Source organism: Dromiciops gliroides, chromosome 4 (assembly GCF_019393635.1).
Source record: "Dromiciops gliroides isolate mDroGli1 chromosome 4, mDroGli1.pri, whole genome shotgun sequence".
Classification (NCBI taxonomy): domain Eukaryota; kingdom Metazoa; phylum Chordata; class Mammalia; order Microbiotheria; family Microbiotheriidae; genus Dromiciops; species Dromiciops gliroides.
In genome coordinates this window covers 439,297,173-439,317,158 of record NC_057864.1, presented here as the reverse complement: position 1 = coordinate 439,317,158, position 19,986 = coordinate 439,297,173, and the positions used below count along the sequence as shown (strand labels likewise).

Below are 19,986 nucleotides of genomic sequence, written 5' to 3'. Positions count from 1 at the left end.
CAATTGCCTCACAAAAAAAAAAAAAAAACAAAACCAAAAAAACCCCCAAAAAAACCCAAGGTCATGCAATAAATAGCAGAGTCCAAATTTGAACCCAGGTCCTATCACTCTAAATCCAGTGGTCTCTCCACTGTATCATGCTGCATCCCCCTAACTACAGCCCTAGGTGGTGGTATAGTGGATAGAGCAAAGGATCTTGCGTTCCAATCTGGGCTCAGACACTTACTAGCTATGTGACCCTGGAAAAGCCTCAGTTTCCTCATCTGTCAAATGAGCTGGAGAAGGAAATGGTAAACCACTCCAGCAACTTTACCAAGAAAATCCCAAATGGGGTCATGAGTTAGACATGACTGAAACAACTCAACAACAACAATAAATTTTCACCTCTTTCCTCTGTCTGTTCTCCTGTCTGCCTGTCTTAACCTTCATTCCAGTCCATCTCCAGTCCACTCTACAAGGCCTGGAATCCCCAGGCCCCCCAGGGTTTTCTCAATCAATCAAGAAGCTGTTATTAAGCAAGGAAACAAGGGACTATTAAAGTTTAGCTTGGCCAACTAGATATCAGATCAAGGACACATCTAAGAAGTAAAGGGAGATAAAATTCTATGGTGGGGAAAGTCATTTAGGTGTGGCTACTACCTGACTAAAGCCAGGAGACAGAGCTAACTCCAGAAGTCAGGACCATCATTCCTAAAAAATAACCCCCCTTACTTACTAGCTGTGTGACCCTGGGCAAGTCACTTAACCCCAATTGCCTCACTAAAAAAATAAATAAATAAAAATAACCCCCCTTGACTCTCAGGAATGACAAGCATCCAAGCTTTCCCCACCCCACCCCCAAAAGGAACTTTCCATTTTCAGGTGCTCAGCCCAGCTATCTTCCATAAAAAGCTTTTGCCTTCCTTCTGTTCTGGGAAGAAGAGGTTTCTAAGCCATCTCTTCCCCTTGAGGCTAAATCTGTAACTTCCCTCTTGGTCCCTTTCTCTAGGGCCCAATAAAGGACCATTTAAATTCTAACTGGACTGTGCATAAGTGTGATTCTTTACAGCACCCCCACACCCTCTTCCTGTGACATGAGGATTCTGTGAGGCAGAGAGGAGGAAGGGATACCTCCCAGACACAAAGGACAGAGAACCAAGCAAAGAGAGCTGTGGTCCATTGGATTGCCATCTCTTTGAGACTGGGGTTTTCACCTTCCTTTGTATCTTTGAATCCCCAGCACTTGACACAGTGCCTGGAATCAGTAGGGACTGGATAGTTGACTATCAGTATAGATGAAGAATAATGAGAGGGACACTTTAGCTAGACCATGGTGTGGGAGATCCTGTATAACGAGGCTGGAAAGGGAGATAGGGACTAGATTTTGAAGGACTTAAAAAAAAAAAAAGAGTTTAGGTTTTTAGCCTAAGAAGAAATGGGGAGCCAATGGAGTTTATTGAGTGGTGGAGTGATGTGATCAGAGATGGGCTTAAAGAAAATCACTTTTTCAGATGTATGAAGAATGGATTAGAGAGAGGAGAGATAAGGCAGGAAGATCAATGAGGGGGCTATTGCAGGAGTAGCTGTGGAGTAGAGAGAAGGGGTTGGGTGGTGAGAGAGACAGAAATTGCAGATTTTGGCCGCTGTAGGATGGAGATGGGGAGGAGACAAGGATAATGCTGAGGTTGCTAACCTGGGAGCCTGGAAGGATGGACTTGTCTCAGGACAAGTAACTTTAAGCTTTCATAAAAGAAATAAGCCATATGATTTCAAAGTGACATTTGCATTTGGCAAATGGCATGATTAATGGCCATTTTAATCCCCTCTGTTTCTAGGCACCCAGTGGACAGGGAGGCTGGGAAGAAAGTGTTTCTGTCCTTGGAGAAAGGCAGCTTCAGAACTCTTGGCTTAACAAAGCCCTTTAAATTATCTCCTAAAGAGAAGGCTAAATAACACTTAACAGCTGGGACAGAGTTTTATTTATTAGAAGGGAGATAGTAATGAGAACAGGGACAGGAGATTAGGGCCCCCAATGCAATTGCTGAAGTGTGAATTTCTAACCAATCAAAACATCAGGAAGGGGTTTGCCAAGCTGTTCTTCAGACTGAAACAGGCATGAAGAGTGGGGCCCACACTCTTTTTTTTTTCCCATTCTATAGGAGGATGGATTCCTGCCTATCCCTCAGGGGGAAAAGGAAGAGGGCATAGGAGGACATTACCTCCCCAACCTGATGTATCTCTAAGACCCAAGGACAACCCCTGGATGTTGATTCCAGAAATTCACTCCCTTCTGATCTCTGGCAAAGCTTAGTAAATAGAGCTTCCTGGACAGAACCTCAGGCATATTCCTTACTCCATTCTGCAAGTAGCACATCCTGGCCCTTGACCATACTTGGATGTGGATTCACAGATGCCAGGAAAGGTCCTGAGAGATTCATCTCCCAGGGTCCTTCATAACTTAAGCAGTTGCTTCTGAAAGCTCCTTCCACCTCAGGAGACCCAGATGCTGGAGCCTCCACCTGAGACCTCCCACCCTATCTCTTAGAAATGGGAAAGTGATCAGTGATCACCAGAGCAACTCAGCCAAGGCCTAAGGGCAGACCAGTTCCAATCAAAAATAATTACTAGTATTTATATCACTTTTTAAGGTTTCCAAAGTGGTTTTCTACATATGTTACCTCTTTTGATCCTCACAACAACCCTGGGAGGTAGGCACTTTTATTATCCCCATCACAGAGATGAGCAAACTCAGTCTGAGAAAGATTAAGTGACTTGCCCATGGTGTCACAGCTAGCATCTGAGGCAAGATTTGACCTCCAGTCTTCTTGACTTCAAGCTGCAGTGTACTGGAGACATCGGGGGCATGGAGAACAGTTCTTACTCTCAAGGATATTGCAATATCGATGAGCAAAAGCAAAAACATATTAGAGGTTTACTAACAAAACAACATTTGTCATGAAGCAGAAAGGAAGCTTGAAGATGCCCATCTGGGGGTCTAGTGCTAGCTGTGCCACAGACTGACGTGTGTCATTAGGTGAATTACTTCCCCTCTCTGGGTTTATTTCCTCAACTGTACAAGGAGGGATTAAACCCCAAAGCTCTCCCAGGTTCCTTCCACTATAGATGTGCTGGAAGTTGGTTCAGTAGAGAGAGTCCCCAACTTGGGGACAGGAAGACTTGAATTCAACTCCTACTTCAGACCCTGGGTGACCCTGGAAAAGTCCCTTAATCTTAGTTACTTCATCTGTAAAATGGGGATAATAATAGTATCCACCTCAAAGAATTGTTGTGAAGCTCACAAGCATTTGGCCAACTCTAGAGTACTCTATAAGTGGTGGCTATTATCCTCTTTTTATTATTATTATTCTATAGCAAATGAATTCTAGAGTTGCTCAGAGGAAGGAAGAGATAAGCCGGAAGAGTATGGAGAAAGATTTCTTAGAATGGCAAATGACAGGAGGCAAGAGACCCAAGAGCACAATCCATCCCTTATCCTGATATAGCAGCAGGAGTTGTAAGAGAGGCAGATTTTGACTTGTTATAAGAAGCAAAATGGAGGGGCAGCTAGGTGGCATTGCAGTGGATAAAGCACCAGCCCTGGATTCAGGAGGACCTGAGTTCAAATCTGACCTCAGACACTTGACACTTACTATCTGTGTGACCCTGGACAAGTCACTAAACCTTCATTACCCCACCAAAAAAAAGAAGAAGAAGAAGTGAAACGGGCTGCCAAGAAAAGAAAGGCATTGAGAGAGGATGGGTGTCTAGGATCAGAAAAGGGCTAGTCCCAGTGTACTCTGCCTGGGGCAGACCCCATTGGGTACATTGTGTGCAGTTCTGAGCTCCACATTTTAGGATAAGACATCGGTGATCTGGAGAGTGGATGAAGGAGGACAACCAGGATGATGAAGGCTCTTGAATTTTTTCTATCTGAATATCAGTTGAAGGAACTGGGGATATCATGAGCCTTGGTGAGGGGGACCGGGATAGGGACTAAATGCTTTGTGATTTATTGGTTGGTTAATTGATTGCCTTAAGAGATTGTGGGTTGACCTCATTGGAGGCCAGACAAAATTCCTCTCTGAGCTCAGACTGGACTCACGACCTCCAAGGTCTTTTCCATCTCTAATAGCGTATGATTCTATCATCGTCAACCATGAGGCTACACGGAAGGGGCATGATTTCAATCCATGGTAGCCCAAATCCTTTCTTTTGGCCACTGCTTCCTATTAGAAGAAGCAATGTAGAGATAGTAGAGGGAGATGTCTGAAAAAAATTAGCCTTGACCATCCTTCAAGCCCCAGCTCCCTTTCCCTCCCCTCCAGGGCTGGGGAAAGGGGGAACAGCAAGATGGAGGAGGCAGAGAGGCCACACTAATTTAATTCCACTGGGGGCCTCTTTCTTTCTCTCTCAAATCCAGATATGGGGACATGGTGCCCAAGACCATCGCAGGGAAGATCTTTGGTTCCATCTGCTCCCTGAGCGGCGTCCTGGTCATCGCCCTGCCTGTCCCCGTCATCGTCTCCAACTTCAGTCGGATTTACCACCAGAATCAGAGAGCTGACAAGCGACGAGCACAGAAGGTGAGTCCCCAACCCACTCAAACAGAGGCTTTCTTGCCCATGATGTTCAAGGTGAGCCAGACACTCCCAGAAACCAGAAGATCTGAGTTCAGATTCTGACCCCTGACACTTACTGGCTCTGGGCCTCTGGTGGATAAATCATTTAAATCTCACTGAGCTTCAGTGTCCTCTTCTAGGAAAGAGAGTAGCGTGGCAAAATGGGAGTGAAGGATGGGCTTTGGAATCAGAAGGACCAGGGTTGGAGGCCTGCCTCTGCCTCATACCAACTGTGGCTACAGCTGCAAATGATGATGTGTTCATTTAATTCAACCTCATACTTAGTACAAGAATTCTTTCTGTTGCATTCTCTTTTATTTTGTGTGTGTGTGTGTGGCAATTGGGGTTAAGTGACTTGCCCAGGGTCACACAACTAGTAAGTGTTAAGTGTCTGAGGCCAGATTTGAACTCAGGTCCTCCTGACTCCAAGGCCGGTACTCTATCCACAGTGCCACCTAGCTGCCCCACTGTTGCGTTCTCAATGGGTGATCTCTGAGCATTTCTGGAAGACAAACCCGATCCATCACTTTTCTTTTCTTTTTTTTTTTTTTTTCAGATCCATTACTGAATAGCTCTACCTCAGTGGCCATTCATTACTTATTTTGCACCCAATCTCCTCTTCCTCTGGCTTCCACACATTGCTGCTTCTTCTGCCCTTTAGATTTACATAGAGCAAATGGGGGATTGGAGAAGAAAGAGGATATAAAGATGACCAAAGTCAGGGTTCCTAGCCTCAAGAAACTTAAAGTCTCATGGATTAAAGTCAAATACCTAGCCTTTTGTAAGGGCCTTTTGAGACATTTTTGAGGTCAAGAATATGGTCTTCTTTCCCCAGTTCCAGGTTCATCATTATCTCAAGCACATGACACTTAACATAAGAGATGGGTCGGGTTCTCTGTTTCCCTAAACCCAGACCTAACTCTTCAGAGGGAGCCCATCTCCCCCAATCCAAAACCAAGGAGCACAGACAAGCCATGGTAGCATGGGGGGAGGGGGGGAAGTCCACCAGAAAAGAATACACCAGTTGTCCTAGTGTCTGAATATCACCCATTTGGGGACTGGGGTCTCCTTTTTACAGTGAGGGTGGGGAGAAGGAAGAGCGATGAAGGTACATGGCTGTGATTGTGTCAGAACAAGTTGGGCAGATGGGAGGAATTGTTTAATACCTACTTCGAGGTATTCAGGTGGAAACCAGATGACTACTTGTCAGAGATGTCTTCGAGGGGAATGGTGCTTTGGGGAATTAGTCAGTCAATAAATATTTATTAAGCAGTCACTGAGTGCCAGGCACTGTGCAAAATACTGGGAACACAAGCAAAAAAAAAGGTCCTTGCTCTCAAGGAGCTTAGGCGTGACCCAGTGAGGGTATTATGTCAAAAGGCACAGGTAAGGGCAGCTAGGTGGCACAGTGGATAGAGCACTGGCCCTGGAGTCAGGAGGACCTGAGTTCAACACTTAACACTTACTGGCTGTGTGACCCTGGGCAAGTCACTTAACCCCAATTGCCTCAACAACAACAAAAAAAACAAACAAAAGGCACAGGTAAGAGGGGAATAAAGCATGGCCAGTATAAGTCCATCACCCCCAAAATGGAGGCCCTGGAAGGGATTCACCAATGGCAGAAGGGGACCACTGTGGCAGAGGGATATTGAAGGGTAAGGAGGTCCTACACACTAAGGGAAGTACCAGGATGAAAGGGCAGCTGGGCAATGGTAACAAAGTCTAGAGAATCAGAAGTATAGCCAAGAGGGGAATGAAACACGGCCAACATAGGCCTGTCGTACCCTAAATGGAGGCCCAGCAAGAAACTCACCAATGGGAGAAGAGTCACAGCAAAGGAATATCTCAAGTGAGAAGGTCCAGCACGACGTCATCTCTTAAGGTCCCTTCCATCTCTGGTTCTTTAACTTTGTGATTCTCACCGGGAAAATTGTTGATCCAGTGACATCAGGATCAAAACATTCTAATTTCCCAGAAACCACCCCCAGAGAGAGTATGAAACAGCAGGTTGGTCCTCTGAACTCAAAGCCAGAGTCCTCCTTCCTATTGGACTCTCTGCCAGTTTTAGTATTAGTATTGTTGTTGTTTGTTGTTCATCCATATTAGTCGTGTCCAGCTCTTTATGGCGCCATTTAGGGTTTTCTTGGCAGAGATACTGGAGCGGTTGGCCATTTCCTTCTTCAACTCATTTTACAGATGAGGAAACTGAGGCAAACAAGGTTAAGTGACTTGCCCAGGGTCACATAGCTAGTAAGTATCTGAGGTCAGATTTAAATTTAGGAAGCTGAGTCTTCCTGACTCCAGGCCCGGTGCTCTATGCACTATGCACCTCCACCTAGCTGCCTTAGTATTAGTACTAGTGTTAGCATATTAGTATTAGTATTAGTATCACTTTAATGTCATCTGCACTTTGGTAAACATGACCTCTGAACCATACCCAACTTAGTGACGAAAAGAGTCCTCCAGCACTCCCCCCAGACACCTGCTTTAGGTTGGCATTTATCCATTCCACAGAACCTTAGGTTTAGAAGGAGCTTCAGGGGGCAGCTAGGTGGTGTAGTGGATAAAGCACTGGCCCTGGATTCAGGAGGACCTGAGTTCAAATCTGGATTCAGACACTTGACACTTACTTGCTGTGTGACCCTGAGCAAGTCACTTAACCCCCATTGCACTGCAAAAAAAAAAAAAAAAAGAGCCTCAGAGATCATCTCAACCAAGAGTTGGGAAACTATAACCTGAGAGCCAAAGCCAGCCCACTGCCTGTTTTTCTATGACTCACAAGCAAAGAATGATTTTTACATTTTTAAATAAAGTTTCATTGAACATTAAAATGTAAAAAACCATTCTTACCTTGCAGGCTGTACAAAAATAGGCAATAGACCGGGTTTGGCTCTCAGGCTGGCCCCTGATCTAGATCGATCCAAGCCTGACCAAGAGTCCCCACTAGATTATCTCCAACAGCTAGCCACCTGGCTTTCATTTGCATGCCTCAATTGAGGGGAAACCCACTCAATTCCACTCAATTCCTATTCCACTCCCAGATAGCTCTAATTGATGTGAAGTTTTCCTTATATGGTATACCAAAGAGCTCAGAATATGAAGTCAGAAGCCCTTGGCTCCCATCCCAGCTGTCATCTACTACCTGTGTGACCTTGAAGCCGATCACTTAGCCTCTGTCGACCTCTATTTCCTCACCTATAAAATAAAGAGATTGAGCTAGATGACCTCCCAACATACACTCCAGCCTATGCTCTTATAACCCTTCAGACTTCCCTTGACCCGATAACTGCCCATCACCCCCTCCAATTAGACCCCAGTCTCTGGGAATGTGGCCATTATTTTTACTACCTGAAGTCCTAGAAGACAATAGACCTGAGGTTTGGGTTTAATAGAAATGCAAGAAGGCTCTATTTCCTTGGGAAAAGCAAAGATGCCCCAGAACAACTCAGTAAAGTCCCGAGAACCAGATTGTTTGTGATGACCCTAATAAGCATCTTTTATGGAAAGGGAAGAAGACAGAAGGGTGGGCTCCAGATGGGGTGTGCTGACCCCGAGTTCCCCAAAGGTGAACAGAACAAAAAAACCATTCACTCTTCATGTAGAAACCCTCAGAGTAAGTGCAAAGAGGATAGAGGAGACAGACACAGGGAGAGGGAGAGAGAGGCTGGCTACTCCTTGGCAGCTTAAATGCTCCAAAGATAGATTGTTTGTTCCTCCCCAAAGCCCACAGTGGAAAAGAATTAATTAGACGTGGTTTTGGCTGACTCCACAGAGTGGTGCCAGGCAGCCTAGGTCAGGGCAAGGGGGGTAGGCAGGATGGAACTGAGGCAATTGATCCTTTCTGAGCAAAGTACATCCTGGCAAAGTTAGGAAGCATTGAACAGGCTGGCATTGAAAAATGAGATCAGCATGTTTTGACTTCCAGTGTCATGATGACAACATTTCCTGGTGAAAATTTGAGTTTTATGTTTTGAAAGGGGGTTTGAGGCTGGAAGAGAAAAGTTCCCAGAGCTCTAAGAGAACAGGGCTATGGGACTCTCAGGCAAAATCTTTACTCAGGGGGCCCCTAGCCTGGAGTTTGCACTGGGACATTTCCTAACACATTTTAGTAGTAAAAATAGCACTGGATGAACAGAGGACTTAACCTAACAAAACCTTAGCCCTCCAGGTGTCATCACATCAAATCCCCTGCAAAGGATAGTGCCAGGAGCCTCTGCTAACATACAAAGCAAAGAAATTTGGTGCCCTGGGACAAAGCTCCATTTGCCGCACCCTAGTTACTGCTTTACTGGATTCTACTCAAATTTGTGGAAGAGCTGTTTCCTGAACCTTCTCTGGTTTTGGACCTACCCCATCCTATCATGACTCCCCAGTCAACAGAGTACTCAGAGTGCTTCAGTACTCACTGGAATCAACCCTAAGGGTATTCTAAAATGCTTTCAACTGAGCAGATGATTTAGAGAAATAATTGGCTACATTTTCTAAGCTCCCAGCCTCACATTTAACTTTTGGTAGTAGTAACACTGGCTGTATCCCTAACTCAGCTGCACTGGAGGCATGTCCCGTGTCCCACTTGCCCACCTCTTGGGGCATCTCATCTGCTTCCTGCTCGTCCTCCAAAGGTCATAGGTGTGAAGCTGGACACTTCCCATTACTCTTTAAATACCTCCTAGGTCCTTAAGAGACACAGAGCTATGTCTTGTCTTTTTCCCCACCCTGACAGATGAAGATGACTGCTTCCCCCTCTCCCTTCCTCCCTGTCTCCTCCCTCCCTCCTTCCTTCCTTCTCTATCTGACATCAGAGTAAATATTTACAAGGTTTTCACTCAGGCTGATGCTGCCTTTCTTCAAGGTTGTTCAACCGTACCCCCTTTCACCTTGGGCTCTATGCCAGAGGGGAAAAATGAGTTATCTGATTTTGGCGGCTCAGGCTGTGCCGCTCAGGTCTGAGGAAGACGGGTCACAAAGGGGAGCAGGGGTTGTAGGGCAAATGTTAGCCCTCGACTGAAGCCAATTCTTTAAGAGATAGAGCAGCTCTGAAAATAAGCACCAGCCCACATGCCTGGGGCCTCGAAGCAATCAGACTTGGAGTCCAGGAGGAAATGAATGCCTTCATTCTTTTCTTCCCTTCACATTTGATTTTCATAGGTTTTCTGTATCAGCCATTTGAATGGTGTTGGCCAAACAGGCATCATGTTTTCTGAGTCATGTAAATTTAGGAGCAGGGGCAGAGGACTGGGAAGTTGGGGATTGGGGGAGAAGAGAGATGTTTCTCCTTTTCTCCCTTCCTTTTCTTACATTCCCTTCCTCTTCCTTTCTCCTTCACTCCCTTCCTCCCCTCTATACTTCTCTCTCCCTTCCTTCTCTCCCTCTGTGGCTCTCTTTCTCTTCTCTTCCCTCACCTCTCTTAGCTCCTTCCCTCCCTTCCTCCCCTCTATATTTCTCTCCCCCTTTCTTCTTTCTCTGTGTCTCTCTGTCCTCTTTCTTTGCTGACTTCCTTCACCTCTTTTATCTCCCTCCCTCCTCTTCCTTCCTTAGTTCCCTCCTTTCTTCCTCTCTTAATCTCTCCCCTGCTCCTCTTCACTCCCGTCCTATCTTTCCTAGCCTCTCCTCCCACTTCCCCATCTCTCCATCTTTCTCCTTCTGTTCTTACAAGGAGAGAGTTGTGTTGCCACTCCGGATGAGAGATATAAATATTCAGGTACTAAAGGGCATCTGTAAGCAAAACTGTTAAAAGGTACTTAAGGAATGTAGGGTGAGATTGATGGAGAGCTAGCAGCACTCTGAATGAGTGATCATCACCAAAGGGGAATGAGCATTTCCAGCAGACATCTCCTTTCCTGAAAGGAAGACCTCGCCACCACTCTGACATTCAGTGCCCCTCCCCTCCCATTGGAATCTGTGCTTACTGGGAATGAGAAACTGCTGGTCAGCCTATGCTGTGTGTGGTCTTTCCTCAGCTGAACTGGAAGCCAAGAAGTAGGATCCCCCAGCCCATGTCTAGTAGACATTCTGCCATCACACTCACCCCTATTCCCCTCCTCTCTCTCACACACACACCCATCTCCAGGATACAAATAAACACACACACACACACACACACACACACACACATTTTCTCTCCAGCTTCTCATACAGGCTCAAGAGGAAGCATGGGTCCTTCTGGTCCTCATGTTACTAGATGTCAGATGAAGGGGGGGGGGCATGCACTATATAAAGGAAAAAGGAAGGTGGGAATGGTCATGGGAATATAGTAACAATAACAACAATTCACATTTATATAACCCTTTAAGGTTTGCAAAGCACTTTAAAATATTATTTCATTTGATGCTCACAACAATGGAGACTGAGGCAGACAGCAGCCAAGTAGTCACTTGGCCCAGTGTCATACAGCTAGTAAGTGTTGAAGGATTTGACCTCAGATCTTTCTGACTCCAGGTCCAGCACCTAGTTGCCTCTAAAGAGGATGATAATAATACAGCCCTCCAATTGCAACAGAAAGGTTATATAGCTGAGTCTTCTATAGCCATAGATGCTGAGAGAGAAAACGACAGACTTGGGTCTTAAGTTCAGGATGTTAAGTGGTCATTCTCACCTGGCCTCTAGCTATGATGGGTGGGCTAGGTCATAACAGTAACATCAGAAGCCAGAATGAAGATAGAAATAAGTCGCAAATATAGAGTCAAATATCCTAGTTCTTCTTTTAACCCTCCTTCTCTCTGATACAGGATGGTACCATCCCTATCAGAAATTCCTATAAGTCAGGGATTCTGGACCTTTTTTTTTTTCAGCCTATGCATCCCTTCGCAGAATTATCCTTTTAAATGCATAAAATAAAATACATAGGATTACAAAAGAAACCGATTCTACTGAAATAGTTATAAAAATTTTTTTAAAGACACTGACCCCAGGTTAAGAACTTTTCCCACCTGATGTATAGATCCCAATTGTCCACAAAAGTGTGATCAAACTCAAATAGAAACAGGACCCCTAAAGGCCAAATATTGACTTAGAAAACCACAAATTAACATTATCTATGTTATATTGTATTTTTATTTATTTTCTTAGACATTTCCCAGTTACATTTTCATCCAGTTCTTAACCAGAGTTTCGCTCTGGTCTACCAGTACCCAAGGCAGACAAACTGTGATAAAGGTGGAGAGAGATTAAGTAAGGTGACTGAGGGAAGAGTAGTTAAAAGAATGAGCCTGGGAAAAGTAGGATGTAGGATGCTAACTTTGACGGCATGGAGTCTAAAATTGGAATGATGCAGAAAAGATGCATGGCCCTTGCTCAGGGACAACATGCAAATTCATGAAGCATTCTCTCTCTCTCCCTCTGCCTCCCTCTGCCTCCCCTCTCCCTCTTTTCTTCTCCCTCCCCTTTTCTCCCTCCCTCCCCGTTCCCCTCTTTCCCTCTCTCTCCCTTTTCTTCCCCCGTCTTTCTCTCTCCCTCTTTTCTTTCCCCCCTCCTCTTCTCTCTCCCTCCCCCTCTCCCTCTCCTCCCTTTCTCTTTGGTGGGGGTAGAGTCATAGGAACAAAGGGATCATGGTAGCGATGCTTTTTTTAAAAAGGGAAGAAAAGACATGAATCCATGGCACATTTTCAGAATGAGAACATTCTAAAGGATCCAAACAGCAAGCAGGGCAGTCTTGGAACTACCATGCTGAAATAGCGATGTGCTTTTTAAATGCTGTTTGTTACAGAATAATCATCCTCTGTTTAATATGTATGGACCACTAGGTGGCACCATAGTGCATAGCGTGACAGGAGCGGAATCAGAAAGACTTATCTTCCTGAGTTCAAAATCAGCCTCAGATACTTACTAGCTGTGTGACCCTGGGCAAGTCACTTAACCCTGCTTGCCTTGGTTTCCTCATTTGTCAAATGAGTTAGAGAAGGAAATGACAAACCTCTCCAGTATCTCTGCCAAGGAAAACCCAAACGGGGTCACAAAGAGTCAAACGTGACTGAAAACAACGGAACAAGTTTAATATATAACCACCTTCTTCCACGCTTCTTTATAAATAGAAGTTATCGTGTTTGTCAAGCTCATAATAATAAAAATGAACATTTTTAAAGGTTTTAAAATAAGAGGCAGCATGGTGTATGAGTGAATGAAAAAACCACTTATTAAATGCTTGCTATATGCAAAACACCACGATAAGAGTGGAGGCTACAAATAGAAGAGTTAGGCAGTCCCTCTTCTCTAGGAGCACACATTCTAATACAGGGAGAAAACGTATATAGAAGGTTTCATTCAGCTGCAAGTCCCTCAGAAAGGTCCCAAGGTTCTTAGAGGACAGCAGCAAAAGAGATTATAATGCCTCTTCCTTAATGTCATTTCATCTGATAAAATCACATTAGGCATAGTGGAGAGAGAGCTGATGTCAAAACCACAAAGACTGGGGTTCAAGTTCTACTTCTGACATCCTGGCTGTGTGACCTTGAACAAGTCACCTGACCTCTTGGGGCTCTAGGCAGGTCTCTAAGACTATAAGATACAAAGTAGGGGGCTTACCTGCATTAGTAGAGGGAATACACACACACACACACACACACACACACACACACACCTAGGAGTTGCCTATACTAATGAAATCCCAGATCGAGTCCCTATCCTTAAAAATAATATTTAAAGAAAATATGAAAAAAAAGAAAAATGTGGGACCTGAATGCTAGCATGGTACAAGTGATATTAGGTTTGAACATTAAAGAGTTGTCGACATTATAATCGCAGATTAGCCATGTTGTAGGGCTGCAAATCAAGGAACCAGTACTGCAGTCTCCTAAGAAGTAGAGGATTTCTCAAGGAGCAGCAGAGAGGTGCATAGTCAGAGTGAGCAAGCTGCAATACATTACATACAAGAAATCACCAAAGAGAAAGAGAAATAAAGGCTGTCACCAAAGGAGTGGATGAGGACAAAGCTGGTCTGGTGATAAGAGAGCCCAGATGGTCCACTGGTATCATCTCCCTATCAAGGGAATTTAAGAAAAGTTGCCAGGACATTGGGTGGATCCCCTGGGGCAATACCTCACAATAACCCTGCGAGGCAGATGCTGTTATTTTCCTCATTTTTTGTTTATTGTTTAGCTGTTTCAGTCACATCTGACTCTACATGATCCCATTTGTGGTTTTCTTGGCAGAGATACTGGAGTGTTTTGACATTTCCTTCTCTAGTGGATTTGACAGATGAGGAAACTGAGGCAAACAGGGTTAAGCGACTTGTCTGAGGTCACATAGCTGGTAAATGTCTGAGGCCAGATTTGAACTCAGGTCTTCTTGACTCCAGGCCTGGCTCTCTATACACTGTGCCATCTGGCTGACCCTAATATCCTCATTTTATAGATGAGGAAACTGAGAGAAACAAGGTTAGGTGCCTTGTGAAGGTCTGAGGCTGGATTTGAACTGATTCCAGGTCCAACACTCTATCTTCTGTGCCTCTGATGAGCGTGATAATAGTTGCTGTTATAATCTAGTGAGAGGACATGGATGGGAGGCACAGAGGAAGGGGAAGCATGGGTTGGTTGCAATCTGCATCGTTGGAGGAAATGCTTCCAATGCTTTTGTGTTCAAAGATTCATGGAGTCTAATTATAGAATTCTAGAAACAGAAGAGACCTCAAACATCTTACTTTCCAGCCCTCTCCCAACTCCAAGTCCAGTGAAGTCACTACACCAAGGCATGCCTGAATTAGTTGATTTCCATTGGTGCCAAGTCCAATGAATGGATTCATTTCTGCTCAACGAGGAATGTAGAAGATAGAGCTTTAGACCTGGAATCAGGAAAACCTCAGATGAAATATGGCCTGCCCTGGGCAAGTCAATTAAAAAAAAACTCTGCCTCAGTTTCCTCATCTGTAAAATGGGGATAATAATAGCACCTACCTCTCACAGGCTTATTATGAGGTAATTGTAAAATGCTTAGCACAGTGGCTGGTACATAGTAAAAACTATATAAATGTTAGTTACTATTATTATTAGGCTCATATTGAATGAATGAATGAATGAATGAATGAATGAATGAATGAATGAATGAATGAATGAATGAACCATTTATAAGTACTTACTATGTGCCAAGCACTTCACGGCTCATTGGGGATATGAACAGAAAAAGTGAGATATCCCTCTTCTCAGGGAGCTCACACTCTAATTAGGGGAGACAGCATATAAAAGAAAGTTCAGCTGCAGGGCAGATGGAAAACTCCAGAAGTTCCCAAAGTGCTGCAGTGAGTCAGTTGGCAAGGCCCAGAGGTCTTTAGACGACATCAGAGCTTCAGATGGAGGTCAGGAGGGCAGATGGCAAAGCCTGGAGGACCCTAAGAGGCAGCAGCAGGGCTGAAGACAAGTCCCATGGTCTTCCATCTTACCCAGAAGAATACGATTGGTGACTCCCCTCTCACCAAGCCATGGGAGCAGTGGAGCTGTCCAGTTAGGTTCTAAGTGGCCCTGGCCAGGAAGGGGAAGAAGGTAGGCAGCCTCCTCGTTTTTGTGACCAGTCTTTCCATATTATTGCCCTCCTGGATGAGGTCTGTTAACCCACGATTAGGTGGTAAGACAAGGATGTCCCTACAAAGGAGTAAGAGAAATAGTTAGGCAAATAGTAGGAAAACAAAGAGAGAACAGCATGTCCCAAAATAAGGGAGGAGAATATCCAAGGAAAGGATTGAAGGTGGCTAAACAGTGCCAGATGTTACAAAGAGGTCAAGAAGGATGAGAATTAAGAAAAAGACATCCGATTTAGGCAGGAAGCACTGAAAGCCTTGGAGAGACCAGCTTCAAATGGGATGTGCCTAGGAGGGGTTGTGAGATACCAGCACTGTAGTACAATGAAAAGAATGGTGGATCTGGAATCAGAGAGCCTGGGTTCGAACCCTATTTCTGCCTCTTACTATCTGTGTGACTTTGAGTCCATCCTTTCATTTCTCTTGGCCTCCATTTCCATGTCCGTGACTGTCTCCCACCATGTAGATGATACGTTTCCCGTGAACTGTCCATATCTTGGAGGCAACAAAGACATGGAGAGTGTAGAACTGAATCAATAATAAACTATACATATGAATGAATGAATGAAAACATCCAAATAAATAAACAGATGAATGAATGCATGGAAATATATAAATAAATGGGTGCATGAGTGGGTGAAAATATATAAATAAATAGATGAATGAATGAAACTATATAAATAAATAGATGAATGAGAATATATAAATAATTATAATTGGGGTTATCATAAGTGGGATGAGTGATGTCACAGGTATCATTTAATGGAGGCACTTTTTTAGGAAATAGTGCTTTGCATCTCATTGTTTACATATCAGAACAAGCTCTCTCTTGATCATAGGGCTTACATTATCAAAATATTAAAGATAAACTAATAGTTCACAGATCCCAGGTTAAGAAGCCCTCAGTGGTTTGTCCAGCTCTGAGTGGCTCGGTCCTGTCTGCATGTGCGCAGTGGAAGCAAGGTGGAGCAGCTTGAGCTTAGAGAGAGAGCCACCTGGTGACCTACACTGGTACTACAGCCCAAGTAGTCCATGGGGAAGAGAGTGGAGAAGGGTCCCATGATCTTTTATGGGTAAATGATGGGGTTGGATTAGGTGACTTCTGAGGTCTTTTCCAACTCAAAATCTGTGATGCTACGAGTGAGAGGAAAAGTTGATGTAATTAATAATACACTTTGATTTTTTTTTGTACATTTATGTTTCAATATTCTTTAATACTTCCATGTATCTCTGATCTCACTGATGGGATCCTTCCTCCATCTGGACAAATGGCAAAAGATCCATTCTTTCTAATCCTGTTCGACTCTTACCTTGTTCTTCCTGTAAATCTTCCACATGGGAACCACTGAGGACCTTCCTCTGGATCACGTTATATAGATAGAGCCCTTTTTTTTGCTGCCTGGTGGACCCCTATGGACCTTTTCTCAAAACAGTGTTTTTAAATAATTGAAGGAAATGTTGAATTTCAGTTAGAACATATGTTCTCAACCTAAGGTCCATGTATCTGGTTTTTAAAATATATATTTTGATAATTATATTTCAATATTTGAAGCAGTTATTGGTACAGCTGATAGAGTGCTTAGCCTGGAGTCAAGAAGATCTGAATTTAAAGGTGACCTCAGACATTTATTAGCTGTGTGACCCTGGGCAAGTCACTTAACCTCTGTTGGCCTCAGTTTCCTCAATGGTAAAAGGGGGATAATAACAGCACCTACTCGGCAGGGGTTTTGTAAGACTCAAATGAGATGATATTTGTAAAAACTGCTTAGCCCAGTTGTGGCCTATAGTAAGTGCTGTATAATTGGTTTCCTTTGTAATCCTGTGTATTTCTTCTATACATTTAAAAACATTATTCTGAAAAGTCCATAGACTTTACCAGACTGCCGGAGAAGTCCACAACCCAATAAAGACAAAGAATTTCTAAGTAAAGGCTAGGAAAAATAAAGATGCAATTTTTCCCCAAGTTCACAGTACCCTTGAAACCCCTCTGTGGACTCCCCAATTAAGAACCCCTGCTCTAAATCTTACAATGTTATGTGGGTACTAGGCTAGCACATGAGCCATCCAGCTGTTTATCATTTGTCGTCAATACATGATCAACCATCCATTATCTCCAGTCACATACCTCTTTGATCATATCTTTTACATCACTTTGTGTGTTTAATTTCATCGTTGCACCAGGAAATAAGGCATAGGGGACAAAAAGCCAGCCTTGTAATCAGAAATAACTGTGTTCAAATCCTAGCCCTAGTACAAATTAGAACCTAGTACAAATTAGCATGATCCTGGGCAAATCACAGCTTCTCAATGTACCTGTGTCTCTAAGACTGTAAATTTCAAAAAGCTGACAATCTTCATTGGTAGAAGAAGTTATTTACCAGGATATCCCTGTATCAATGAAATCATGGATCTGGTCCAGAAAAGAATTATATGACCATATGCCTCTCTATTATCCTATGGGTGACCCACCACTTGGATTCCTCAGACACCATACTGTTCCATAATTCTCTATCATGTAACATGACCAGGAGCATAATGATAGAAGAACAATGGAATTTCTCAGGGAGGAACTTGGAGTAACCAAAATCACTGCACAATTTCTAAAATGTAATCCAATTCACTCTCTTCCTTCTATTCAATTCTCAATGCATCTCTTTTTTCCATCAGCAGTATCCAGGATCTATGCTACGATGGGCCAGCTCTGTGGGATAAGCTATACAACTGTGTATCATAATCTGGACAAAAAGCATTCTTCATCCATTTGTTTTTTCCTATATGGATAGTTGGGCTAAACTCCAATGAGTAGTGATGGACCTTACTTAGAAAGTTCTGCAGTATTCTGGGGCTTAATGCAATCAGCAGTGAGGAACATCAGGAGGACCTCAACCCCTATAGGGAATCCTTTCATTTGGACTCTGCATCATACTTCCTTCTTGTCAGTGGCAAGCCTTTTTAGCAAGGGTACATCTCCATTTTTTATTCCTCACTTGATATCAATCATTGGGAGACCATCAAACAATGATTGCTTTTATCCAGGAATCTTGTATGCTCTTAATATGTACAGAATGATATGACATTTTGTTGTAGCAGAGCATTACAGGCAGCAGAAAATGCTTTTCATTGTCAACAAAAGTAAGTAAAGTGGCAGCTAGGTAGGTGGTGCAGTGGATACAGCACTGGCCCTGAAGTTGGGAGGACCTGAATTCAAATTTTACCTCAGACACTTACTAGCTGTATGACCCCAGGCAAGTCACTTAACCCTAATTGCCTTAAACATCTGGGGCCATCTCCAGTCCTCCCGATGTATATCTTGCCACTGGATCCAGATGAGTCTGGAAGAGAGAGTGAGGTTGGTGACCTTGCATAGCCCTCCCTCACTTAAATCCAATTCACTGCAAGTCATGAAGTCCCCTCCCGATGTCATGGTCCTCTTCTAGAATGAACAGCAATAACAAATAAAGTGAGCTGTTGTATTCTCTGTATACCTCTCAGTCAATTGTGTGAAAGACGTGCTCTGCTTTGAAATATTTGGGAAAGCCTGACTATTAGACCCTTCTCATATCTTCATCAAGGACATCCTCAAAAACGTGCGTTAATTATTCTCATGGAGGTTTTGTAGAGATGAGAAGGTAGGCATGTGAGTCAATAGTTATTGATGCCTTTTTGGTAGCAATAGCAGCCATGATTTTTCCCCCCAATCATTAAGCATCTTCCTCCCTTTCATATAGCTTACAAAATCAATTCCCTCAAAATTGTGTTGCTTCCAGCATGGATCTCTCCTGTTTATACTTGGCCTGATGCAGCTGTTTTTTCTGTCTTTGTTTTCTGAAATGTGCTATTTCTGCTTTCTCACATTTCCTCGTGTTTAGCTCAACTCATTTCACTTCCTATGGGAAGCCTTTCCTGATTCCCTAGTTATTCGTGCTCTCTTCAAATTGTCCTTATTTTACTTACATGGGCCAATGCTGTATCTCACTAGTAGAACATCAGCACCTTGAGGGCAGGGACTTTTATTTTGTCTTTGCATCCCTAGCATGTATCATAATGACTTTCACAGAGTGGGTACTTAACTGCTTTGAAGATCTCCCTTTGCACTGAAATTACTGAGTATCAAAGAATGTGTCAGGGCAGCTAGGTGGCACAGTGGATAGAGCACTGGCCCTGGAGTCAGGAGGACCTGAGTTCAAATCCGACCTCAGACACTTAACACTTACTAGCTGTGTGACCCTGGGCCAGTCACTTATCCCCAATTGCCTCACAAAAAAAAAAAAAAAAGAATGTGTCAATTTAGTTTGGAAGGTGATATTGAGTCCTTTGGAGAATATCTCTACCTTTTCCTCTACAACAGATCTTGGTCCATCAGCTGGTCATTTTTTTTCCTTTTGTTCATTATAAGCACATGACCAAATATCCCATGAAATTGCTTCTTGTTGCCTTTGGATACTTGACAAAACCATCTCCCATATTAACACCTTTCCAAAGAGAACCTGTGAGCCATACTTCCATTTAGCCACATCTTCCTTGTGCCTTCTGGTTTAATTTATAGCAAAAATGCCATTATTGATCAAATGGGATCATTATGGATCAAATAAGATAATATTTCTAAAGCACTTAGCACAGTTCTTGACACATAGTAGATGATTCATAAATGCTAATTCCCTTTGGTTATTATTGATATGATTCCATTTTTTAGCAGTATGTTATTCATTAGTCACTGGTCAAGAACCTCCAATGTAAGGGGCAGCTAGGTAGCACAGTGGATAAAGCACTGGCCTTGGATTCAGGAGAACCTGAGTTCAAATCTGACCTCAAATACTTGACACTAGCTGTGTGACCCTGGGCAAGTCACTTAACCCTCATTGCCCTACCAAAAAAAAAAAAATG

The 19,986-nt window shown here is 43.5% G+C and overlaps 1 protein-coding gene and 1 non-coding gene across 6 annotated transcripts in view; both read left to right on the top strand.

The window, feature by feature from the left end:
* Positions 1–19,986, top strand: part of KCND3 (potassium voltage-gated channel subfamily D member 3) — a 320,209-nt gene that overhangs the window by 284,569 nt on the left and 15,654 nt on the right. For all 5 annotated transcript variants that reach the window (XM_043963883.1, XM_043963884.1, XM_043963878.1 and 2 more), the window contains one exon: positions 4,400–4,562. In XM_043963883.1, coding sequence (XP_043819818.1) covers positions 4,400–4,562 — 163 coding nt within the window. The remainder of the gene's footprint in view (positions 1–4,399; positions 4,563–19,986) is intronic.
* On the top strand, positions 11,828–11,932 carry LOC122727058. Its single transcript, XR_006353026.1, has one exon. It is a non-coding gene; the product is annotated as a U6 spliceosomal RNA (small nuclear RNA).